At 37.3% G+C, this 22,707-nt stretch overlaps 1 protein-coding gene across 1 annotated transcript in view; it reads right to left on the bottom strand.

The window, feature by feature from the left end:
• brinp1 (bone morphogenetic protein/retinoic acid inducible neural-specific 1) overlaps nucleotides 1-22,707 on the bottom strand; it is a 184,404-nt gene that overhangs the window by 115,234 nt on the left and 46,463 nt on the right. Inside the window, exon 2 of the mRNA XM_048189497.1 lies at nucleotides 22,257-22,524. Coding sequence (XP_048045454.1) covers nucleotides 22,257-22,474 — 218 coding nt within the window. The 5' untranslated portion in view covers nucleotides 22,475-22,524. The remainder of the gene's footprint in view (nucleotides 1-22,256; nucleotides 22,525-22,707) is intronic.

Raw genomic sequence — 22,707 nt, forward strand, 5'->3', positions numbered from 1 at the left:
TAAAAACAATGCAACAAATTCTTTTGCTTCTTTGTCTCAAATGACACATTATAAACAACAACAAAACACAATATTTTCAGCCAGGCCAAGTCAATGCGTGTGAATACTAGAGTAGACTAACTTCTAGCCGAAAGGTGGGACTTTCATTCCTTTCGCCACCACATTAAGCCTTACCATTTGTGCCATTCATTTTTCTCCAAATGCAATGTGCACTCCAGTAATTGTATACTGTATGTAGGGCTCAGCTGGCGCTGATAGACGGGTATTTCATTTGAAGAAGAGCTCTTTACAGCTCCGTGAAGTATATACATCTGTGTGCATTTGATTTGTGAGAAATGTAAGATTGAAGATACGCCGCCGTCTCCAGACACATGAAAAACAACTTAAAATAGGACACTTCTGCTGAAAAGTGCTGATCTTCAAGAGCAAAAGTTGTTGAGGTAGGTGCCCGGACTTCTGCAAAATTGGCACTTGTGGAAACGCTGCTTGACATCTGTTATATGTCAAGGTTAAAAGGAGAAAGCTGCAATTTTTGACCAAAGTTTAGCAGCCATGTTGCTGCATGAGTTGTTCTGGACATTCCTGCAAAAATGTATTCTTATTTTTTCTTTTCATAACTTCAATCAGATGAGTAGCTTCTCTCGTATGTCGATACCACAACCGAAATAAAACCTCTTAAACAAAGACTGAATGATCACCTCGTTTTGCTATTAAACTCTATTGAATCCTGAGTCAAAGTCCAACAAAGCCTCTCTCACACCTTTTCAACTCTTCACAAAAACACCTGATCAACACACAGATCACCACTCTCATAAATATTTACATTTCACACAAAACTGGTCATTTTTTGCTTTGATTACATTAGGCGCTTGCAGACTTTAAAGTGCATTGATAGACAGATTAGCATTTATATTGGTTTTGTGGTCGACACAAGCTGCAGTCCAAGAACATGGACAACTGATCAAGCCGATCACACAAACCCCTGGACCATCTGAGCACCAGCAACGAGAAACACTCTTAAAGTCGGCATGAAATTAACATTGACAATTCTTATTTTTTTATGGAATATTGCAGTGTTTAGTTTGAAAGATTTATTGGTGCACATCATTATTGTTTTAAATTCATGTTCCTCGTAATCTTGAATCAGAATAACTCTCAGTGACATCTCTTCTCTTCTCTGATGACGAGGGCAGGGCAACCTGTCACTCACATGAGATCCACCAATAGCAAACCACAACCATCTAATCAATTCCACACAGACAGAATCAAGCCCCGCCCTACATTTGTTCTTGTTCCAGAAGCTGTTTCACTCCACTGTAAAACCGGATAAGTTATGGTAACTCAAGCCATTTGAGGAAACCGATTGCTTTAAACCATTTAAAAACCAATAAGTATTAGTACTCTAAACTCATATACTATACATTAAGTTAAATTCACTTGTATTTTAGTGTTGATTTAGTCCATCATTAGAGTAAACTCAAATGAAAGATTGTAAGTTGATTCCACTCATACAGTTTGAATTCAGGTAATAAATCTAACTAAGCACAATTTAAAGTGTTGATAATTTTTGTTGATGTGAAAAATGCCCCCAGTTGGCATGTTCTGCACAAACACCAGACGGACTTTGCCGATTGGCTCTTTTATTTGGAAGGCGGGACTTACTTTATCAGGGATGCCATATTAGCTGTTCCAGTTTCTCTCACTGATTGTAATACCAGCAGTCAGTCATACTGTACATGAATCCACATGTAGGCTAAAATTCCCTGAAACTCAAAACAATTACACTCCCAACACATGCCTGAAAGGCTAATGGGCTTCCGCTTATTAGCAGCAAGCAATGTCATTTGATTTTATTTGATTGTTGTGCAATCTAACTCCTTTCATTATCATGGTGCTGCAGCAAGGATATGACAGTCTCTCTCTCGCTCTCTCTAAAAATTGATACTATAAAACACATCAGACTATAACAGTTAGTTTCTTCATTGGCTTATGGAGTTTAATAGCCAGCAGCACATTTTTAATATTGCTTGTACAGCACCAGGTTTACTGTGAAACTGAACCTCCTGGACATTAGATGGCGCTATGTTTTTGAGACTTTCTACTTTAGTTGCCAGTTAAAATGAATGTTTTCACCTGTGTTTGAGTTCTGGCCAATGTCAAGTTCACATTTTGAGTTTTACGTCACATAACCACCTCTATATGTGTGGCTTTTCTGATGTAGTAAACTTGCTAGGAAGCTCACCTGATACAGCATCGCTCTTGAGATGTGAAGCGTTCGGGTATGATAAAAGAACTAGAGCAAGTGTGTTTTAATCTCATGTTTGCTTATGTTATCACTATCGATTAGGTTTACTGCATGCAGTGCTTCCCACACATAAACTTTACTTGGGCGGGCCGCCCAGGTATAATAACGGCCGCCCAAGTATATTTGGAGACACATTTTTGCTTTTATTATTTTTATCCTCTTATACTTTTATATCCGCCCAAGATAATGAAACCATCCACGATCGATTAACTAGTCGTTTCTTACCTGCTCGTTATGTGTGCGTCAGAACTGTTTACTCCCGCTAACATTCCCACGGTCGCTGCATTTTGCAAAGTCACAAGGGGGCGCTGTTGCGCTTTCTACAAGCTCGTGCAACAGCGCTTCAGTCTGCTTCACAGTGATTCTCAATCAATGAAAAGCACAGATTTGTGCCAAGCGATTGCTGATGAACTCAAGTTGATGAATTAATACAATGTCTACTTTATGGCCTTTATATAAATTTTTTTATACGGTTTAAGAATCATACATTTCAAAATAAGAGTCCCGGTGTATTTCGGGCTTGTTTCTAATTAAGTCACACACTACGTTTTTTATTTTGGCTATTATTGGTATTTTGGTTACACAATAAATTGTGTTTAATTTGATTTCCATTTAACTCATAGTAAATTATTATAGTTCCCCCCAAATGAAGAAAAGACTAGGAACATTATTTGAAAACATATATTATTAATTATATAAATTTTACTAGTAAAATCTGTGTCCCATTCACTGAGAGAGTTTATATGACAGCAAGGAGAACATAGGAAAAGGAGAACCATTTAAATGCTGTAATTTTGCATAATTTACAATGCATAATAATGCATAATATTAATATGTAATTAAATGTAATAGTAAGCTATGTAATTCAAATTAATTTCAATAAATAAAAATACTGTAAAAAAAAAAAAACACATTATTAGTCTGTCACATGTAGACCATTTTTGTGCCGTTGGTAATAGGAGGATTTTTTTTTTACCTGGCTACCACCGCAAGTATATTTCAAACCTGTGGGAAGCACTGGCATGGTATAGTTTAGAAGTTATTTCACATCTGAATGTGGTGTCCTCATATAAAAAAAAAAAATTAAAAATATCCTGGCATGACAAGATTGGATATAATTTTGCACAGACAAGGTTGTTAAACAAATCTGATTACACAGGTAGTTGCATATGTGAACATTTTCTTGATTTGCAGTGCTGTGCATATGCCACAGACTTCCACTGCAAGAAATAAATGTTTTTTCTTTTTGTTTGAGGGACGAGTCAGAATGATTTTCAGTGCTGACTCAGTAGAGCTTAACTCGTTTTTAACTCAGAATATTCCTTTAATGTTCCAAAAACTGTTTAATATGAAGGGTCCTGGTAAATCCAGCTCATGCTGTGTTAGTTTGAGAGTGATTCCTGGAAATGAAAGATTAAAAGTGACAGAATCGCAGCTGGTTGATTGAAATCCTGGCTAAAACAGTCACAGTAGGGTCCAAAAAGTCTCAGACCACTAGTGCAAATGCTTGTATTTTTTTTTATTATTATTCTCTTTCTTTTTTCCAAATCAAATTTTATGATCAGCATAATAATTTGAGTGACAAGCTGCATTGAGAAATGAACATGAATGTGAGGACGTCGCTAAGCATCTTATTTTTCTCGTTCCATTTGTAAGGCTTCCGATCTCATTCGCTTCCAGTTATTTTAATTATGCTGCTTTGCTATTTGCTACATTGATATTTTATCTTATTATCAGAATCATAAACACACTGGTTTGTAGTGCAAATAGTTTTACTGTTTACTGCACTTTGTCATTCTTCTGGTTATTTAGAGCAAATGTGTTCTTATCTCATGTTTGCTTTTGTTATCACTATCGACGAGGTTTATTCATTTAATTGTTCATCATTTTCAAACGTGATGCAGCCACTGACCTGCCATTTCATTTATGAACTGCAGCGATATGCACAACATCCAACGTGATAAAATGCTGCCATATTCATGTTTCAGATAAAACTGAATGTGCTTTTAGAGCCACTCTCTGAACATTCACTTTGAAAGCATCACAAAACATGCAAGATGCAACGTAATATCATATTGCAGAAATCTCAGCAAATCTGGCATGTTTTTCAAACGAAGCATGAAGCAAACTTCACCCACAGGAGTTACTGTATGCTGGTAATATCTAGCCAGAAGTCTACCTTCAACCGTATGTGTTGTTAAGTAAAAACCTGTCTTAGGCCATGCTTCAAATGACCCAATTCTGATTTTTTTCCTTCCATGTGGCACGGATCGGATACTACCCACGAACGTGTAAGCAGGAACAAAGCACATATACCTGATATTCTCAGATCGGTTTCAGGCCTCATTCATATGTGAAAATAAATCTGATATGAACGGGATACGTGCACTTGCGTCTGCCATATAAGCGGACAGATCAGATATTCCCGTCAATGCGAGTCGTACGTCTTTGAAAAAGCGACGGTGGCGAATGACGTCAACTCAGGTGTTTTTTCTCCATCTGTAGAGACCAATGTTTTGCTGACCTTTAAAGATGGTGCATACAGTATAAGCAAAAGCTTGTATTATCATTTCATCTGCATCCATTGCAATTCGAGCCATTTTTACTTCCTTTTCGGCCTAAGCTTTTCCAGGTCAGTACGTCTACATTGGGTTGTTCTGTCAAGTGTATAGTGTAAATGCAAATATGGGTCACTTTTAAAAATATACAGTCAACAAATCGCAATTGGGCATCAAGACCAGCAGTGTAAGGCCCTGTTTCCACATAGTATTAAGATGCATTTTGGTCAAAAGTGGACGACACTAAATACAGGTGTAAACGGGGTGTAAAACGTTTTGAGCTTCCAGTTCCAGACGTAGTTGAAAACGCTTTCGAGTGGATTGTTTTCGCAATGGAAATGCTCATGTGTTCAAATGTCGCAAAACACTGCCTAATGCGTTGATATTATGGGAAGCGCTCTAGCCAGATGTGATTTAAACTTTAAACTGAAGACTCAAGTTTGGTTTGAAGATGAAAAACATAGCAAGCATGATGTCCTCTCACCATTTGTGATTTCTAACACACACTCACAGCGTTCGACTGGTCTTGAGGCTCATCAGAGCTGAAAGGAAAGCTGCAGCTCTCCCTATGTGTTTTCCGTTGTCTCCAGTCATGTTCATATGTAAATTGCCCAAACTTATTTTGTTCATAGATCGAAAGATTTGAAAAAAACCCATACATTTAGCCACCCATAGACCCTCCCCTCGAAGAAATCAGGACAGAAGTGGTTGAAAGTGAACAAAACAGACCAGATTTAAACGGGAATGTGTCTCTCTCGTCCACTTGTGATCCGATCGACCAAAACGCATCTTAATGTCAGGTGGAAACAGGGCCTAAATGCGGCCCTAAAGTGTCCATTAAGAGCATCTTGCGCTTTAATGGAAGAAAAAGAAAATCTGACCATTTGTTTAGTCATCTAGCAGGTCCCAGCAACAGTCCTGGTAAATAAACTACAAAGATTATAACATATTGCTTTAAGAACAAATAATGCATCCTAAACCACTAGACTGTAGGATCTTCCAAAGGTTTGATGGGTAACACTTTATTTTACAGTGTCCTTTGTACATTTGTTACAACTACAGTAATAACAGTAAATTATGCATAACTACACTACTTAACCTTACTCGGTTTTTAAAATAAAAATACCTTAAAATACAGTGTAACCGTTTGGTGCAACCCTAAACAGCAGAGCTCAGCATGTAAACAATTTTCCTCCTCATGGGGCGAGTTTAGCTCAAGTGAGCAGTCAACAGCGATGTGTCACAACAGATTACTGATCTAAAGCCATTTAATTATTCTCTGGTAACGCGCCTTTGGGCTCGTACTCGTACATTTGCGATTCTTCATTCTCCTTGAAGTGATTGTGACCTTTCTGGCTAAGCCGAGCGCGAGATCAGCAGCATGTGAAATCACAGCGTTTGGCCCGCAGACTGAGACGGCGCGTCCAGGTCATTAGAGGTGCGGAGATTTGCTTGTTGCTGATCGGGCCGCCATTGTCCAGCTTTAAGCTGCCATTTAATCTCGCTCTATAAAGACGATCTGATTCTGAACACTGCAAGCCCCTACAGAACTCAAGGGACGCGTCTATTGTTATTACGTGCCGCTTGCTACCAGCCATCTTATTAGAGTCGCGCTTGTTCCCAGGCAACGAGCAAAATGACTATTAAGAAAGGTCTGTTAGTAATCAAGGCGGGGGCATTTGTGCTTGGTCAGGAGCATGTTCTCCGAGGATTCAAGCGGGCCAGTGCCTCCTCAGAAATTTTGAATGATGAAATCATTTTGATCTGAGATCATATCATCATTATGATATGAGATCGAATAGTATATAAACTGCACTATTATAGGCTCCGCACCCTGTCAGTGAAACTGAATTGGTCAAATTGGTAGAAATGCAAGAACATGTTCAGACAGATCGCAGTAACAATATATATTAGTGATGTCAATCGATTACAAAATATTAACCAATTATTTGCACATTTTCTGTAATTAATCGCAATTAAAATTAAAGTTTTTAATGTATGTTTATAGTGTAATAATTTCACATTTAATCTCCAAATTAATGTAGAAACAATATAAAGACAACATATTTGATCTAACAGGTAGGAAATATAGGACTACAGAATTTGAAAAAAGTTATCTTCACAGTCTTCACTGCATAAATTATAAACTAAATCTAGATTAATCATTATTAAAACTACAAAAGTAAAGTCAAGAGCAATGAGTGATTTTCTCTTTGTCTTTTGTTCTTTGATTAACATTATAGGCACAATAATTAAGATTTTTTGATTAAAATATCCAAAAAACACTAGAACAGTGTGATATATTTTGTTGACTTGTGTACTTGCATTATCCCAGATGTTTCCAAGAATGTTTAAATCCAGAGAAATAAGCAATTTTAACCAGCCTATCAATGACATCATACCTGCGCTAACTTCAATTTCCAGTATTATTTTGTATAAACCATGGGAACCCCAAAGATGCTTAAATATATTATGTGTTTTATTAGTCAGGTGCACAACTGTTTGGATGCATTCATCGACAGAAAACGAATCATGTTATATAGCTCAACACAGTGAGTCTTATAGTTTAAATCTTGTTTTCTAGCTTACTGCAGTGTGCAACAAGTGTCTCACAGCAGCCGCCGAGCAAATGCAGAGTAGCATTATAACAACTTTCAACACACAAATGTATCTAATATGATAAACAGAGCTGCGTTACCGCTTATACGGTTGACCAGAAGCATAATAAAAGTTCCAGGGCATCAAGCTTCATCTTTGTTTTGAATGAGCGACCTCTAGAGGTGAAAAATTACATAGTGTGCCTTTAATGACAGACATCACAGCAGCAGGTTTATTAGGCTGCTGTCACTTTAAGAGCTGACACACGGCGCGGATCTGACACACCTCCGATGTCCTCACAACTCTTTACAGTCATTTAAGACATTGTTTAGCTGATGTGCATACAAGGATACTCGTCAAAGCAGACGTGCTTTTGTGTTTTTGTCTGTTCAAGTGTGAAGTGTACGTTGTCTGAAGTGGCTTTCTGTGCGCATGATTCGCGTCTGTCGCGTCAGTACAGATTTTTGTGTGTAATACTCGGTTTAATAGCACTTAAATGAATGATAGTGATCATATACTGTAGCACAGCTGAAGGACGACAGAAAAAAAATGGATGCTGCGTTAATTGCGTTAAATATTTTTATGTAGTTCTAAAGTTTGCAGCTCATGTTTCCTATTGTCATGCGTGTGTTTTTTGGTAAATGTTAGTGATATTTAATTTCAGCGCGTGTGTGTTCGTCTCATTTGCTGTAATTAAACGTGTATTAGCCATCAGTCCCTCTCTAGTTATCAGCATAAAGCACTGAAAGGTCCATCTGGGTCAGCCACTATTGCATGCTTTATCCGTCAGAGCAGGAAGCGTATTTGTGAAATCAACACTGAGTGAAGCTGAACATGAGGCGACGGGCCTTTGGGGCTATTTCTGATTCTTGTATAATCCGAGCAGTTGGACCCAATCAGATCTCACCGCATTGTGGGACAAAACATGACTAGACGGCCTTTATTTGGCATTACGTAACTTCTGATGGCTAGAAGTGAGAGTAGAATTAGACGAGATGACCCAATTCACCACATAAGAGGAAGTGGCAGCCTGAGCGACTCAAAGGCCTGGAGATGCACATCGACGATCGCTCCAGAAATGGAAAAAGCAAACTTTTGTTCAGATTACCGACAGTTGATGGATGAGCCTTCACAGTTCATGTGACAGCAGTGCAGATGTCAGACAGATGTGATTGCAGATTTTTTGATTAAATTTTTAATGAGAAGCGCAGTGAATTCCACTCAGTATTGATGCACGATTTAATTGTCTTGTCACAAGCAAGCCGATATCCTGCATTGACGGCTGAATTTGATGCTTCCTTCTGTTGGAGGAGACAGGGGAACACAGGGAGACACGATCTTCCGTGCCGCCACTGTGTCGCCGTGCCAGAGGCGATGCGCCTGCCAAATGCAAAATGCATTTCCGTTTCCCGCAATTCATGAATCGAGCACGCACCTGGGTGAATCCTCTGTGAATAATGCCACTGCTGGCAAAACACAGTAAATATAGTAAACCTGAGGCAACAATGCTGACCTTTCCACTCAAGTGGAGATTATTCTTCTCAAATATTTACATTTCAAAACTGAATAATGTTAATTTTAAAACTCAATTATAGGGGTCATGAGATGAGAAATCAAATTTGCCATGATCTTTTGACGTATAAATGGTCTTTGTACCATTAAAGGGGTCATGAATTGAGAAATCAACTTTTCATTGAGCTTTTGATATATAAGAGGTCATCATACTATAATAATATTCTGTAAGTTTCACAACTGAAATGTTCTTTGTTAGTACAATAAAAGCTTTTATTGACACCAGGACCAGTGAACGACTAGAATGTGCCAATAGATAGGTGAAACTCCGCCTCCACAGAAGAAATCAACACCTACATCATTGCAACGTTAGCCCCGCCCACTAGTGCATTAGTGAGATGAGGAGGAGAGAAGAGCGATACAGGACTAAAATAACATTGCCTTTCAAAGGATCCTAATGCAGGAATATGGTTATTTATTTTCAACAATGTGAATGTCTCAGTTGAGCTTTATTTATTAGTATTTGTTACATTTCACTGTGGATTCTTTGGTAAATCAATCACATTTTGGCACAGGCTTTGCAAACAGACTTTTACGATATGGACTCGACAGTAATGCAACAACATGTCAGTAACTGTGTTCATTCTAATGCCTGATCTGATATTAATGATTCATGTTTTTATTCTATATTTGTTTTTGGTGTGTGTGTGTGTGTGTGCAAAATAATTGAACCTCAAAGAATATATTAAAATAATACAAATCCATGTCATGACCCCTTTAAACAAAAATTGCACATGGATTTTCACTCCTGCAATAACTGGTGTAAGACACTGACTAACACATTTAGTTCAACGGTTATAATCTTGTCTATTTGCATGAGCAAATATTGTAAAATTGCAGTTCAGAACTTGGTCGATTAGTTTACGTCTACATCATTTTATTGTTAAAGTGGGCCTGAAATGAAAAATCTATTTTCGAAATGAATTGTTCACAATAAGATCTGTAACATCCATCCACATACTGTATATTAATCTTTTGGTGCATTCAAGTCCTCCTGGAAAGTCTGTATTTATGATTTGGGAAGTCATAATTTGTATTTCAGGTGCGTTGAAATCACTCTGGTCAGAGCAAGATGGCAATGTACCTTTTCTACATAAAATGCAATAATATTTTTTACATCTACATTACATTACAATTCTACATCTACAAATTCTTAATAAAGAATGTGCATTGGGCACATTTTTGCTTTATGTTTTTTATTACATTTTTGAAGGGGCTGTACACTCACTCTAAAAATTCTGGGTTAAAAACAACCCAAGTTGTGTTGAAAATGGACAAACTCAGCAGTTGGGTTAAATGTTTGCTCAACCTGCTGTGCACTTTCATTTAATCCAACTTTTGTTTAAAAATTACTATATTTCTTGCTTAAAATGAGCCCAAAGGTTGGAAATTAAAAATCAGACGCATAATTATAGAGGCAACAATAATAATGAAAAGGTGAACATTTATTAAAAAGCAATTTAATAAATGTTTACCATTTAATTATTAATCATTAAACGTATTAATAAATGTTAATTTCTAACATACTTTGGGCTCATTTTAAGCAAGAAATAGTCATTTTTAAACAATAGTTGAGTTAAATAAAACTACCCAGCAAACATTTAACCCAACTGCCCAAATGCTGGGTTTGTCCATTTTCAACCCAACTTGGGTTGTTTTTAACTCAGTATTTTTTAGAGTGTTTAATCATTTTATATTCCTTTGAAATTGTACAATATTATGGTATTTTGTACATGCAACTTGAATAAAATCATTAATTTTAACAAATTTCCTATCAATACAGATGCTGCATCCATTGCATGCAACATATTTTCTCACTGACATGGTTTAAAGAAAATCAAGGCTGCATCCAAAGTTGCATACTTCCCTACTATATAGTAGATGAAAACAGTATGTGCCTAAAGAAGTCTGTCCGAATTCACAGAACTCCTAAAAGAGTTGGCAAAAAGTGCCTGGATGAGTTACTATATCTGAAGTGTGCATACGATGGACACTTTACTATCCCATGGGGCCACGGGAGAGGATTTATAAATGGCAGTGAAGTGATGCAACTGACGCTGGTAGGTCACATGATGATGACAACATGGCGAATGTAGTACGTCTGGATTACATTCGTGCTACAAACATTCATACTATAGAGAACATACTTTTTTTAGCACTTACAAATTACGTACTTACTCAAAAGAGCATGTGATTTCGGACGCAGCCACATAGTTTCTCGGTCATAATTATGTGAGACATGACTTCCAGACATGACTTGAATGCTCCATTTTTTTTTTTCTTTTAATAAAGGAATACATGAACAAACACATACAATAAATAGGTCACGCGCAGAAGAACAGGGTGCTGTCTCAGCAAACAACTCAAATACAGTGAGTCAAGCTCTCCGACAAGAGATGACACCTTTAGTTTGTGACACACAAAAAAAAACTCACTTTTCCAGCCTTTAGGGTCCATGAAAAGAATAAAACTCAGTGGAATCAAGGAGAGAGAGAGAGAGTGAACTACATCTGACATGAGAGGAAAGAGATATAGTGAAGAGAAAATACGGAGACAGGGTGAAGGAAAGATAAAAGAAAAGTGGAGTCGAACACAGAACAGGATGAGATGGGAGGGACGGAGGGGAAAAGAGACGAGAGAAAGCAAATACAGACAACAGCAGAGACGTGGAAATGAAAGCAAAGACAGAACGAAGGAAAAACGGCCTAAATCTTCCGTTAGAATATCAAACATGCGACCCAGATGAAGTCTATCGCGCAAGTCTCTGCTCACAGGAAATGGAGGGATCAAAGTGTGCTCTTGTGAAAGCTGAGAGCGCAACTTCAGCGCCTTTATTTGCAGTAGCTTGTCAGTCAAACATGTGGAGCTTTACTATGCAAAGAGACTGGAGGATATAGGAGTAATATTAGGAATTGTCTTCCGTCAGATCACATCTTGCCTGTCTGTCTCCTCGAGGACGCCGTTCCAGACACTTTAAAGCCACTGGATGACAGTGTCAGGAATGGGGAAATGCAAAATGCCAGATTTCTTGACATTAGCTGTAAAATAGGACAGCGAGAGCAGGCATATGGACGCGAGGCGGCTGGCTGACTTGGCACCAGCATCTCTGTTAAAAGTTTGTTTGGAACAGCAGCTGATGAGCCGGGAATTGAGAGGAAAATTATTTTATAAGGAGGTCATGCATGAACATTGTGTTTGTGTGTGTGTGAAAAGTCTTTTGAAGCAACTCCTCCATGCCTCCAATTTCTACAACTCATCATAAAATGTATTCTTGCTGGTACCTTTTTTAATTTTTTTTTATTTTTTGATGCTACAGGAAAGACGTTTGGCCAATGAGATAGAATAAACACCGAATTACTAATAAGTGTAAGGATGCATAACTGAGCTGTTTTTTTTTTTTCTCAAGGTTTGAAGATGTGCGAACTGTGTGTCTGAATCATTTATTATAGCTTGTCAAATTTGCCCCTATTTGGGTGTGAGCAAAAACATAGTTTTTGTGTGTGTCCCTTTAAATGCAAATGAGATGCTGCTCCCCGCCCCCTTTCCAGAAGAGGGCGGAGCTTTAACAGCTCAACAACAACAAAGCTGGAGAATCTCACGCAGCCAAAATGAGGATTGTCAGTAACGGTGTTCAGCCTTACATTGTTCAAACCGGAGTCGACACTGATGGAGAGACTCAGGAAGAAGTTACAACTTTTAGACGTTTCTGAATGGTTAGTGGATAAATTCATGTAGTTTCTGTGGAGTTGATTCAACTCATCCACTAGCATGTGCCGTCATGTTCATCTTTTGTGTTGAATTGACCCTCGTTTGTGAAGCAGTCCGGCGTAAAATGACGGCATGACAACAACACTCTACTACAACAACTCTTCCTCTTCTTTTAGGGTCAGTGATGTCATAATGCCGGGAAGAAGCTCGATGTAGTCCGTACCAGACATTTGTTGTAGTCCTTAAACAGTGAAAATATCTCCCTTTGCATTGAACTTTAAGCATTGTAACTTTGCAGATGTTGTTTATGCTCAAACAGCAACATTACACACTAACTAAAGTTAACAAAGTGAAATCATAATCAACCACCCCTTTAACAAATAAATTCCATGACAGAATGCTGATCAACACTGGACGCCACAGACCAAATAACATACGTCAGTTATTCTTCATAAACCCCAGGAAGTGTTTCACTACACAGATGGTTCTCAGCAGTGACTTTTTTTTTCCGATTTTTGAGACTGATATAACACATAAAAGACAGAATGGTTTTGTTTGTTTGTACACTCATCGCATATGAGAAATAACAGAGGTTATAATTAAAAATACTTTTTTTCATTTTGCGTCCTGACTCAATAAAGGCTGAAATGTTAAGTTTGCATGTCTGAAACAAAACAATATATATATATATATATATATATATATATATATATATATATATATATATATATATATATATATATATATATATATATATATATATATATATATATATATATATATAGGTATATCTGCAAAGGTGACAATTTATAGACTATTTTTGTGTATTCACACTGCAGTTAAAAATGCATAAATAATGTTATGAGATTCATGTTTAAAAAATGGGATTAATGAAATATTGATTTTTAATGAAATTATGCTTTAAATATGAAACTAAAACTGTCAGTAGGTCGCAGCATGTGACAGCCTTAATAAGCGAGTCATTTATTCAACCGATTCATTCAAACGGCTCATTCATTCAGGAACGAATCAAGTGATTAGGTGAGTTCGATCGGTGTATGATGATCGGTGTATGATGGCTCCGAATGCTTTCGAAGTCATACATCGATCAGTCTGCGCAGTGCTGTTTCAAGTCCAACACACCTACTGTCTTTATGAATGGGCTATTGAATCATCCAATCACTCGATTGTAAAGAAACACAGTTGTGTGTTGTTGGGAAACACGCAAAGGTTCTGCTGTGGCTTTGTTCGGCGACAACATTCACACTATTATGTCTAAAATGTAACTCGCAATATTAACTTCTTGTTTGTTGAAGTGTTGCATAAAATCAATATCATGTTAGATGATATTCAGGAAAACAGCACTCTCGCTTGTGTGATATTGTTTAACTATATCATGAAATAAATATAAAACAAAAACTTACACAGGCTCTGTTCCAGAGCTACAACCTACTGAGGCAGCATCCTAAATGAAACCGCATAAGTGACTGAACTCTGCATGTTACACAAATGAACCACATGATGGGACACGTGATAATGCAACGTATAAAAACATTTATAACTGATATTTCTCTCTCCTTGTCTGCCATCTTGGATCAAGACTTTCTGAGATCGCCTACTCCATGACAGATGCACACAATGTCATTTGGATTGGTGTTCATCAGAACAGTGTCAAGTTAGGCAGCTTTCTACTTGGTTTAGAGTGGAGCCACTGAATGCTGTTTCTATAAGGCATCTTTTAGTCTCTAGAGTCACTGTTACAAAGAAAAACTAGATTTTAACAAGCACTTTGCAAGTGTCCCTCACCTCTAAAACACTGTAGTAATGTTCATTTAGCTTCTGAGAAGTGAGATCCTCACGTACACGTAACACATTGAGAGTGTGGGGTGATTTATGTAAGTGTCACTGATACTGACAGGTACGTTTTCATGGCAACGGAAGGAAATTATATCAGGAAAGAATAAATGCCAATGCCAGTATTTCACTGTGGCTGTATCCAAGCTTTAACACACACACACACACACACACACACACACACACACACAGACATTTCATTTTCACTTCTGTATCTATAGCCTTCTGCTTCACCGTTTTCCCTTTTACATTTAAAGGAGGGGAAAAATACTTGTGCTTTTGTGCTAAAAGAGTTCATTGTACAAACTTTTTACCATTCAAAAACTTCCCCAGTCCATAAAAAAAAAAAAAAAAGCATTTATTGAAGCTTAACTGGTTAGCAATCAGTCACGAGACACACAAGAGCCAATGGCATTTTACTGCACAGATGACTGAGGGAATTTTTGTTTTGCCTGTGACTACTTTTATCTGCTGGGAAGTGGGTAGTTTAGGCATAGTTGTTGAGTTAGGCACTCAAAAATATCTATTTTTTTAGTGTAATGCAACTAAAAAAATATTGTGGCTGATTGAAAATCCCCAATGTATGACTTCATGATAATAAAATTCCCATGCCGTTCATCCAAAGATTTCTCACTGAAAGCAACAGGTCTATAATTGCATTAAAGATGCTGCTTTAAAGGTGCCCTAGATTCAAAATTTGAATTTACCTCGGCATAGTTGAATAACAAGAGTTCAGTACATGAAAAGACATACATTGAGTTTCAAACTCCATTGCTTTCTCTTTCTTATATAAATCTCATTTGTTTAAAAGACTTCCGGAAAACACGCGGATCTCAACATAACACCGACTGTTACGTAACAGTCGGGGTGTACGCCCCAATATTTGCATATGCCAGCCCATGTTCCCAACATTATGAAAGGCATTAGACAAGGGCAGAACGTCTGGATGTGCACAGCTGAATCATCAGACTAGGTAAGCAAGCAATAACAATAGCAAAAAATGGCAGATGGAGCAATAATAACTGACATGATCCATGATTACATGATATTTTTAGTGCTATTTGTAAATTGTCTTTCTAAATGTTTCGTTAGCATGTTGCTAATGTACTGTTAAATGAGGTTAAAGTTACCATCGTTTCTTACTGAATTCACGGAGACAAGAGTCATCGCTATTTTCATTTTTAAACACTTGCAGTCTGTATAATTCATAAACACAACTTCATTCTTTATAAATCTCTCCAACAGTGTAGAATTAGCCGTTAACCACGGAGCACAGCCTCAAACTCATAGAGAATCAAATATAAACATCAAAATAAATACTTTACTCACATAATTCGAAGCATGCATGCAGTATGCATGACGAACATCTTGTAAAGATCCATTTGAGAGTTATATTAGCTGTGTGAACTTTGTAAATGTGCTGTAATATAATCAAGAGCTCGTGTGGCAGGGAGCACGCAAATTAAAGGGGCGGCGCGCTGAAAAAATCAGTGCATAGTTAATGATGCCCCAAAATAGGCAGTTAAAAAAATGTATTAAAAAAAATCTATGGGGTATTTTGAGCTGAAACTTCACAGACACATTCAGGAGACACCTTAGACTTATATTACATCTTGTGAAAAAGCATTCTTGAGCACCTTTAAGTGTCTGTATAGTGTTTACATACAAGCGAGAATATACAATGTTTGCATAAAACACTATATTAAACTGTTTATTTTAGTGATCCTTTAAATTTGACAAAGTTTTACCCATTTGTTTCACAGCTGTAAATATGCTTATACCGTGCTCTGTCTGAATACTCGATACTGATTGGTTGGAAGGTGTACAATAAAACGGCGTAATTCACACGTAGTTCCAAGTCAGTTTAAATCACTGCTCTATATTAATGCGCTGTTTTCATTGAATATGTCACTCGAAGACTGCACTGCGCAGACACACACACAGAAACATTGTTATCAACGCTGCCCCATGACATTTATTGATAAAATAGCTTCGCTACTGAATCGCTACATCATATTTCTCAGCAACGAAGGGGTTACATCACTGGTTTTGAAGTAATTAAACTTACAGCTTCGTTGTTAATAGAGAGAGACACTGAACAGACGCAGGTAATTCACACACGATAATTAATTCAAATAAATGCTATAATCCATTAATTTAAATAAATGTAATCTTACGCACTACTTTACCTCTGTGTCTGATTTAAAGCAGGCAGAAGCTAGATTGTAACTGACGAAAATAAACAAATTTTTACCCTTTCAGTCAAATATTTCACTGCAAACATCATTAACAGCGTTAACTTGTCAATGCTGGTAAATGACCATGGTATAAGCGGGATAATCCACAGCTAACTGTGAATTACACCATTTTAACACACGATTTTAATCTTCTGTGGAGTGCGTTCATTACTTACAGCATTATTATAGCACTGTCATCACTTATTTGCAAAATCTCTTGGTGACGAACACTGCAGGATTTTTTTCACACTGTGTGCAACAGCAACTTTTAATTACATCCCTTAATTGCATAATGATTAGCCATTTTAATATACGATATATTAAATTTGAAAACAAACAGCACTTCTATGCACAGTAAGTGAGATCACAAACCCTGAGCTGAACTGCTGCATCAAGGTGAAAACACAACTGTCTCTCGCACTTCAGTGCAGACTTTAAGACCATTAGAGCGACCACACTGCCCGAACGCTGTTTTATCCTTTAATGCACTGAAGATATAGAGTCCTATATTGTATGTGTCCTCTGCAGTGACTTTTTATGTTATTATCTTGAAAGCTTATTTTTGAAGTCACTGTGAGGCAAGTGCAGTGAAAAGAACTTGAGAAAAGAACAGCAGTTGCTGTGAGAGCTTGTAAAAGTACATGCAATGTCCATTAGCATCCCAACCATAATCCAGTACATTCTTTGATTACTTTTCAGCAGGACTTCTTTTAACACAATACCTTAACACAGGTGTCGCATTCACAGGGATGCACAATTATCCTCCGCCATTTTGGAAGCAAAATTGGTCACTTAGGTGGTTTGTGCATAAATTAAAAAACCGTGTTCTGTGCTGTGTGTTCTGTCATGAGCCTGTCTATCGCGATTCTGGCTAGTGATGGGTCGATGATGAAAATCTTTAATATGACTCGGGAACAACGAGTTGGTTAATGCTTTTAACAAAGTGATGTTTACCTATTATATGGATTAAGCAAAGATACCTACATATAATAACAACGTACAGTTATGTGACAAAAGAACGAACGACTCAAACCCGAAGACTCGAGAGGTGAGCTAATCAATTCAGTATCTGGTACAGACTGCATAGCTTCAGCTTAGGGGGATGTGACGTGTAGTGTTGTTTTTGGAGGCCTGTTTTAATTTTAGTTTTAGTCTAGTCTTTGTGTCAAGCTGACATTTTAGTTTTTATTGGTTTTAGTCACGTTAGCTTCTGAGAAGCTAAAAGTCTGAGCATTTTAGTCTTATTTTAGTCAGAATTATCCATGACTATTTTCGTCTAGTTTTAGTAGACGAAAACTGATGACATTTAGTCTAGTTTTAGTCAATGAAAATTGTATTTTAGTCTCTTTTTAGTAATGCAATTCTATTTAACCCAGTCAATATAGTACCTAGTAGTACAGACAAAACCAAAATTTTCTTTTAGCCAAACCCATTTCAAACAAGTTTATCTTATTATATTGTTACCTTATAGATAATACCTTATAATGCCTTGAGATGTCTCTTAACCCTTTAAAACCTGAAGACTTTTTTTTTCCTGAGCGACAAACACAAAAGACTCGTAACTCCAAAACTGTAGCAAGGAGAGTCAAACGGTAGGTATCATTTGATAGAACACTTTAAATTTTTTTAGAAAATATAAATTACATTAGGACATTTTCATGCTGAGAAACTGCTGATAAAAGACAATATATATTATATATATAATATTATAATTTTTCATTTTTTTTATTTGTCATGGAATAACTCAGGAAGGCAATAAGATCAGAGAGAAATTGATGCAAGTCTGAAGTGAGACACAGGAAACAGAAATACTGCAAAATAATAATAATAGCGCGACTAAACGAAACGAAATAACGTTATAACATTTCGTCTTGTCTCGTTTTGGTTAACGAAAATGAAGAGACATTTTAGCATGGTTTTTATTTTGTAAACCACATTTTGTCTCATTTTTATCCGTCAACAATATTGCATTATACATTTAATTATAGTCTTCGATACATGCCCAGCATTTACGTTGCGTCTCGTTTCGTTTTCATCACGTGATAAAGGTTCGTTGACGATGATATTTTTTGTTGACGAAAGCAACACTAGTGACGTGACAAAAGAACATAGATCGGGAGGTGAGGTAAACTAACAGTCTGCATAGCAGAAGCCAATGAATTAATCGTTTTCTGTTTCTCATAATTTGGCCTTGGTTGCATTCAAACCAATCACATATTCAAAATGTGATCAACATCGCATAAGTACATGTGTTGGGGAATTTGGCCATTAACATGTAACATTTTAATGATATTCTGCTGAAATGAATGAAATAAACAAAATTACTTGAAAAAAAAAAAATAGTTCATTTTGATGAACGAGATTTAAAGTCAGTAAAATGATCTGAACTTCCCATCGCTAATTCTGACTTCAGCGTCGATCAATCACATGAAAAACAAGCACGAATCTGACATAAGCAGCAGACATGAGGCTTGTTCGACTTCATGCGGCGCTTCAAAGATTGGATGCCACCTGACAAAAGCAATGCATTCTGGTTAGAAAATTTGTCTGACTTTGATTGCCTTACGATCACACGTGCCATCAAAGTACCGCGAGAGCAAAACGAGACCAGCTGCCTAGGTCAGGCACTGCAGTTGCTCAAAGTCTCAATGACGACACACTTTATTCTCATTGGTCAGATTCTGTGATGACAAGGATGATGCGTGTTGTGTGTTTTTTTCCTGTATTTAACCAATCTTGATATTGAATATCTGATATTCACAACATGGGAATTTCAATCGCATCTACTTCTTCATCTGCAGTCAATGCAAAAATCACGTTTTCTGCCATGAATGACATCGGTTCAGCACACTACGGAAAGCACGAAGTGTCCGTCCTGATGGCCGTCTCTGTACTCCTCCCCGCCTGCAACTGACAGATCTCACCAGCCGGTGGCAGGCTAGTGTAGGTCATCTCGAACCTAATCACATGTCTGACATCAGCAGCAGCAGTCAATCGTGTGACTAACAAGCATGTGTCTGACATTAGCAGCGGCCAATCGCGTGTTCGACTTCAGCAGTGGCCAATCGCGTGAATGACAAGAGCGTGTTTGACTATTTTCAGACAAAAAAGAGCTTCACAGTGACCTCAACCCCCATGAATATAAATGATATCTGCCTACATCATCAAAGCACTTAGATAAAATGTAGTGTTGTTACTGTGTTGTTTACAGTAAGGTAATAGTTTTATATTGTACCCTTCAGGATGAGTAGTTTCATCAAAGATCAATCATAAACGATGATTTTTCTCTTTTTGGCTCGAATCAAAGGCAATGTTTGCAATGTTGCGATTCATCTTGGAGCAGGTTGTTTTGGTTCATGGCTTAAAACTCTTAAGTTAAGACCTTTTTGAAATCCCTATGGAAAAAGAAGAATAAATGGGAAGATACTTATAGAATCACGGCTCGGCCGCCTTGTTGCACAATTGATTAGTGAATTTTATAAACCCTAGATGAATCTTTCATCAAGGGAGGAATATGTAACATGGTCAAATGAATAAATCAGAAGGAAGGTTACTTCATAGACAGATACAATAATGACACACGGTAAAGATCTGAGGAGTTACAGTCTCTTGGAGAGTGTGTCATTAATTTAATGACTCGATGCTCAAACATGTGGCGTTATTATGAGGAGTGCCACTAATTCCTGTTCTCGTCCTCTAGACTAGTTTTTCTCAAACTGGGGTACGTGAGGTGACAAAAGGGGGTACGCGAACAAATAGTTAATTTACCATACCTTAAAATAATATTAAAACCGAGCATGTATTTCTAACTGGCAATATGCCGTAAATCCATTACATTTAATCAAATCACCTCATGTTTTGCAGTCTAAAATGACTGCATCCACACAAGCAGCATGCATATGATAGACTGCGTGCAGATTCTGCTGCCTTAAATTGCGCTAAATTACTGCCGTTCTGGACAATGCACCTTTGTAAAAGTGGGGATTTAGCACTTGCATGAAGAATAAATATAGACACAGATAGTGGATTTATATCAATTAAAGACTCAAACTTTCTTCGATACAAAAACATACCTTGTGTGAGTTCTTGTATTTAATGATGATAACAAGCAAAAATGCAATTGTACCCAAATGACTGCAAACGTGCATTATTATACAACAGGTAAAAAAAAAAAAAAAACGTACATTTTAAACACAGTACTGTCAGTATTTACTTTATTTTGCAACGAAAAAGTATTTCTAACGAAAACCAGAGCAGAACTACAACACACGAATGCGGCTTTGAACAAATCGTGAGAGTCAATGATTCAATGATTCATTCAAAGCCACTTGCTTCGTTACTGAATGAATGATTCAATGACTCACTCATAAAAACAGTGACTTGCTGCCACCTACTGGCAGTTTTAGTTTAATATTTAAAAGTATCACTTCGTTTTACCATCATTGCATATTTCTCTATTAAACATTTTTTTTTAAAACATTATTTATTTTATAAAGTTATTCATTAACGTAAAAATATGCACTGGAAAATCAATTTAGGGGGCAAATATTGTCTCTTAATGGAAAAGGTGGAAGAGAGGTGGTACGCAGAAGGATCGGAATCCCTTCAGGGGGTGCTCCACGCTAAAAAGTTTGAGAACCACTGCTCTAGACGAATCACAAAATCTCTTGCTCCTCAGATGTTTCTCCTGAGAAAAAGACTGTCGCATGTGAAGAAATTCCAACAATATCCCAAAACCATATCAGTATCAAACTCAAAGATTTCTCAGTATGGCATCTATGCACTCATTGTTTTTTTATTTATCCCAAGGACCTTCTGGAGAGGCATATGATGCAAAGTTTGCAACAGCAGCAAGCTCCATTAAATCTCCTGAACGAAGAGCAACCTTCAGTTTCTAATAACACTTTACAATACGTTTCAATGCATTATGTACCATGGACTAACATGCATTATCTAACGTTAACAAACGTGACCTTATCGAAAGTAATCTAAATTACTTTCATAGGCAATAACAGAAAGCACTGCTCCACAAGAACTTCAGCCCACTTATAAACACAATGCAATTTCTTACTTCAGAACAGAAAAAGAAATACAAGCAAATTCACCTCAGAAATGCCCATGCTTTTCTCCAGGCCTGGGAAACACTATTTTAAAATTCTCTGATATTTCTAAGGTTTTTCATGACCGTGGGAAGCCTGAAAGCACAATAACCGAGGAGCTGATCAGATTGTGCGCATATCCTCCCTCTCTGAATGGGCAGAACTGAATGCTGGAGATGCTTTGAACTCCATAAGATGATAAAACAGGTTCACACCGAGGGCAGTCCTTCATAAGCCCATCCGCTCGTTTTTCAGCAGAAACTTCATATATGGACAGGAGATTCAGCTCTTATCACGCTAAACAGTGTCTATTAAGTGCACTCACCTATAAATTTTATACCGGGTTGTGAATCCTTGGCGAAATCTTTCCATGAAGGAGAGGTACCCCTTCGAGTGGTGGAAAGGGCCACGGTCAGAGATGAGCCAATCAAACTGCTTGGTGACATGCTGTTCGTTGGCCGAGGGCTCTTGGCGGGAAGACTGAACTGTTATATGGTCCCATATAAACAGGAAGTAAGTGACTTCAATGAGCCTCCAGTTCATGCTTCACTCTCGACCGCTCTCTGCTCATTCTCGCTCCATTCTGTGGAGACCTGCAGAACGGGAAGAAGGCAAAACGATATTTGAGCATCATTTGTAAAAAACTCAAAACAACAAAATAAAAAAACATTGCAAAACTCAAAACACATACGAATGCATACAAGTCACTTCAGTTTCCAGCTGAAATCAACACTGGAGGTTGTAAAACAACAACTTTTATTCCTTTTCATAAAAAA

The sequence above is a fragment of the Megalobrama amblycephala genome, linkage group LG4 (assembly GCF_018812025.1).
Source record: "Megalobrama amblycephala isolate DHTTF-2021 linkage group LG4, ASM1881202v1, whole genome shotgun sequence".
Taxonomy (NCBI): Eukaryota; Metazoa; Chordata; class Actinopteri; order Cypriniformes; family Xenocyprididae; genus Megalobrama; species Megalobrama amblycephala.